The 5000-nt window shown below is 44.1% G+C and overlaps 1 protein-coding gene across 3 annotated transcripts in view; it reads right to left on the bottom strand.

Moving 5' to 3' along the window:
• LOC121567966 (membrane-associated phosphatidylinositol transfer protein 3) overlaps positions 1–5000 on the bottom strand; it is a 126977-nt gene that overhangs the window by 68415 nt on the left and 53562 nt on the right. For all 3 annotated transcript variants that reach the window (XM_041878388.2, XM_041878389.2, XM_041878390.2), the window contains one exon: positions 4650–4873. In XM_041878388.2, coding sequence (XP_041734322.1) covers positions 4650–4873 — 224 coding nt within the window. The remainder of the gene's footprint in view (positions 1–4649; positions 4874–5000) is intronic.

The raw sequence follows: 5000 nt of genomic DNA, 5'->3' as shown, positions 1-5000 counted from the left end.
CACCATCAGGAAAGCCATTTTAAGCCATCACTTGAGATTGAGTTGTTTATTAGTTTAACTGTAGACACTGTTTTGTATATCTTCAACTGTCACAGAGGAAATGTGTTGTATCGCAGGAAAATAATTAAATTGAGGTGCTTTACTTGTTGTCACTTGTTAATTGGATGTGCGATGGTGAGGAGTCAGACTGACTGGTTGACATCCTCTTTTCTGTGTGTGTGTGTGTTCAGGAGAGCACTTGTGTGTTTGTGTGCATGTGTATCTGTGTATGTGTGTGTGTGTGTGTGTGTGTGTGTGTGTGTTCAGGAGAGCACTTGTGTGTTTGTGTGCGTGTGTATCTGTGTGGGTGTGTGTGTTCCCCCACTCAAGCCTCTCATTACAGCTCTACTCCTGACACCTAGCAGCTCGCCAGCGGCGGCTGGTCCCTTCATTAGCAGAGAAAGCCCATAATGAGCTCTCAGGGCCTTTCAGGATCACCATGGGCCTCGCAAAGACACTAAGGTGGTGTCCCAAATGGCACCCTATTCCTTACATAGTGCACAACTTTTAACGCTATGGGCACTATGTAGTGAATAGGGTGCCATTTGGGACGCAGTCCAAGAGAACAGCACCCTCATTCAAGGGTTTTTCTTTATTTTTACTATTTTCTACATTGTAGAATAATAGTGAAGACATCAAAACTATGAAATAACACATACGGAATCATGTAGTAACCAAAAAAGTATTAAACAAATCAAAATATATTTTATATTTTGAACAGTCTTGAAGGAGTTCCCACATATGCTGAGCACTTGTTGGCTGCTTTTCCTTCACCCTGCGGTCCGACTCATCCCAAACCATCTCAATTTGGTTGAGGTCAGGGGATTGTGGAGGCCAGGTCATCTGATGCAGCACTCCATCACTCATCTTCTTGGTAAAATAGCCCTTACACATCCTGGAGGTGTGTTGGGTCATTGCCCTGTTGAAAAACAAATGATAGTCCCACTAAGCCCAAACCAGATGGGATGGCGTATCGCTGCAGAATGCTGTGGTAGCTATGCTGGTTAAGTGTGCCTTGAATTCTAAATCAATCACAGGCAGTGTCACCAGCAAAGCACCCCCACACCATAACACCTCCTCCTCCATGCTTTACGGTGGGAAATACACATGCAGAGATTATCCGTTCACCCACACCACGTCTCAGAAAGACACGGCGGTTGGAACCAAAAGTAATTTGAAATAAAAGTTATTGAAATGTTCCGTATTGACTGACCTTCATATCTTAAAGTAATGACGGACTGTTGTTTCTCTTTGCTTATTTGAGCTGTTCTTGCCATAATATGGACTTGGTCTTTTACCAAATAGGGCTATATTCTGTATACCCCCCAACTGATTGGCTCAAACACATTAAGAGGGAAAGAAATTCCACAAATTAACTTTTAAGAAGGCACAGCTGTTAATTGAAATGCATTCCAGGTGATTACCTCATGAAGCTGGTTGAGAGAATACCAAGAGTGTGCAAAGCTGTCATCAAGGCAAAGGGTAGCTATTTGAAGAATCTCAAATATACAATATATTTTGATTTGTTGAACACTTTTTTGGTTACTACGTGATTCCATATGTGTTATTTCATAGTTTTGATGTCTTCACTACTTCACTACAATGTAGAAAATAGTACAAATAAAGAAAACCCCTGGAATGAGTAGGTGTTCTAAAACTTTTGACCAGTAGTGTATGTGTGTGGGTGTGTTTATGCGGTCACACACGTGTATTTGTGTTTGTGTGTGCCCCCCCAGAAATACACTCAGAAAAAAGGGTTCCAAAAGTGTTCTTCGGCTGTCCCCATAGGAGAACCCTTTTTTGGTTCCAGGTAGAACCCTTTTGGGTTCCATCTAGAACCCTGTGGAAAAGTTCTACATGAAACCCAAAAGAGTTCTACCTGGAACCAAAAGGGTTCTAACTGGAACCAAAAAGGGTTATTCAAAGTATTCTCTTATGGGGACAGCTGAAGAACCCTTTTAGGTTCTACACTGAACAAAAATATAAACGCAACATTTAAAGTGCTGGTCCCATGTTTCATGAGCTGAAATAAAATATTCCAGAAATGTTCCATATGCACAAAAAGTTTATTTATCTCAAATGTTGTGCACAAATTTGTTTACATCCCTGTTGGTGAGCATTTTATCCTTCGTCAAGATAATCCATCCACCTGACAGGTGTAGCATATTAAGAAGCTGATTAAACAGCATGATCATTACACATGTGCACTTTGTGCTGGGGACAATAAAAGGCCACTCTCAAATGCGCAGTTTTGTTACACAACACAATGCCACAAATGTCTCAAGTTTTGAGGGAGCATGCAATTGGCATGCTGACTGCAGGAATATCCACCAGAGCTGTTGCCAAATAATTAAAGGTTAATTTCTCTACCATAAGCCGCCTCCAACGTCGTTTTAGAGAGTTTGGCAGTACGTCCAACCAGCCTCACAACCGCAGACCACGTGTAACCACGCAAGCCCAGGACCTCCACATCCAGCTTCTTCACCTGTGGGATCGTCAGAGGGGGGAGAGGGAGGGAGGGTGCGGAGGAGTATTTCTGTCTGTAATAAAGACCTTTTGTGTGGAAAATCTCATTGTGATTGGCTGGGCCTGGCTCCCCAGTGGGTCGGCCTGGCTCCCAAGTGGGTGGGCCTATGCCTTTCCAGGCCACCCATGGCTGCACCCCTGCCCAGTCATGTGAAATCGATAGATTAGGGCCTAATTTATTCATTTCAATTGACTGATTTCCTTATATGAACTGAAACTCAGCAAAATCGTAGAAATTGTTGCATGTTGCGTTTATATTTTTGTTTAGTATAGATAGCACCTTTTTTTTGAAGAGTGTACATGGACCAGCAATTGAGAAATGTGGCAATAACTCACACACACACACACGGGAGTCCCAAGGGATGTTGTTCCTTCCCTGGCCATTGCCGTGCCGTGCAGGGAGGCAGGCAGGAAGATGTCAAGACTGCTGCTGAGGCAAAACTACAGCCCTCACATCTATTTAAGCTCTCACTTCCAGTCACTGTCTCTCACCAACGCCAATCACCGCACCAGACAGACAGGCGGACGGAAGACTCAGGGTGCGTCCCAAACAGTACCCTATTCCCTACTGATCAAAAGTTGTGCACTATGTGGGGAATAAGGTGTTAATTGGGACGCAGCCTCAGAACCCAGTCTCCCGGCTCCCAGTCCACACATACGTACTAATTAGTGGAAATATAGACACAGACATTCTCACTGGCATATCATTGGAAAAGATCTGTGCAAAACAAAGGGACATTCTACCAAAGACAATATATGGAGTAGGGAGCTGAAAAAAATTTGTGCATATGTCTGACAAGATTCCCCCTGGAAAGACTGGCAGCTTTATATATGACATGAAAAGATTAGTCTCTGCACAGCCAGCAGCCTGACACATACTGCCTACAATCGCCCAAACAGAACAGAGAGATGCTGCTTCGGCCTCCTCCTCAAAACAGGGGAAAAACTTAAGATAGTCTACAAAGTCCTCTGGTTTTCATCTCCCTAAGGTCTTCATTACTTAACGGAGGTGATTTAAAGAAGAACAAGAGGATCCAAAGAGAGTGAAAGCCTCTTAAAGCTCATGTGTTATTGAAGACTTGCAGGCAGCCATCATCATCTGCTTTCAAAGCAGCCAGCTACAGTAACTACTGTAACTGTAGATTATTTATTAAATGGGGCAACATTGACATGCGGGCAGCAGCTTATTCTGGAGGAAACTGCTACCTCAAACGTCTCATCTTCAATTCAGTTCCCTCTACTCCACAACCCGATAAAGGCACAGGAGCCCAATAATAAACAACAGCCTTTAATTAGGTAAAGATCATAGTGAGTCATTAAAAATCATTTTCCTTTCCACAACGACACCCAAATAGCACCGGAACACTAATGCAATTCAAACCAGTCATTTCAAGTCACTCTGGCATTCAGTTTCATCTTTCTTTCTCTGTTCGCTGAATAGAGCTAGTGTCTTCAGGCGGCTTCGAGGGGAGATCAATTAAAAACAGTGAGCAGGAAAAAATTGTTATGAGTTTGATATTCCACATGCCACGAAAGGCTGGGAAATATCATTGGCATGCTAATTAACATCCCAACATCTGTTTTAAGGCTGCATGCTCGATATATTTTCCAATTTAACCTTCAACAGAATTTGCAGGCTGGTATCTCTGGCCCAACGTCACTGTTGACACATTTGACTCCCGAGACCGATTTGTGTGAACTGGAAATGGTCACTTGGGTTTTCTGTCATGCCTCCTTAAAAATGACAAACATGCCTAAACGGTGTAGTGTCATTCTGACTGTCAGACTAAATCGCTGGCAAATCGCTGCTGGGTGGTGAATTCACCTCAATAGAAATGCTATCAAATAGAGCCCACATATCACAACCTATTATTGCTTTAAAGCCATCATGACTCTCCACTGTGCTTCAGCTATGCAGCTCAGTGACGGGAGGCAGCGCTGAGGCAATCTGAAATGGATGAAAGGCCAATACAAACTGCTCTTCAATGCCAAACAGAAAGCATACATTATAATCAGAAAAATAAAACAAATGTTAAGAATGTCAATATTTTTCCCCCCCTTGACGTGTCGTGTGATTGACTCACTTGGAGACGAGGGAGAAGGCCTCGGCGCACACAGCCGGGCAGGCCACTAGCTTGATCATCACATGTTCTGCGGCGGCCTGGAAGTGTGCCAGAGCCACCTTCTCCAGCACGGAGGACAGCGTGGTGGCATCGCCAGCCTTGGTGCCAGGGTCTGCCCCTGCCGTATCCAGGATGTTCCCACCATGCATCACCAGCAGCAACACGTGGGTCTTACACTGGGTCTTCTGTCAAGCAGAGAAGAGGAAGGAATGACCAAAGAAGGGTAGGGAGGAAGAAAAGAGGTAAGGATGAGGAGGATGTGAGGGGAGAGGTAGGAGAAGTGGGTTAGTGGTATAAGGCAAGAGTCCTGGA

Source organism: Coregonus clupeaformis, chromosome 6 (assembly GCF_020615455.1).
Source record: "Coregonus clupeaformis isolate EN_2021a chromosome 6, ASM2061545v1, whole genome shotgun sequence".
In the NCBI taxonomy this organism is placed as follows: Eukaryota; Metazoa; Chordata; class Actinopteri; order Salmoniformes; family Salmonidae; genus Coregonus; species Coregonus clupeaformis.
Note: the sequence above shows the minus strand (reverse complement) of the source record. Positions and strands in the feature narration are given on the sequence as shown.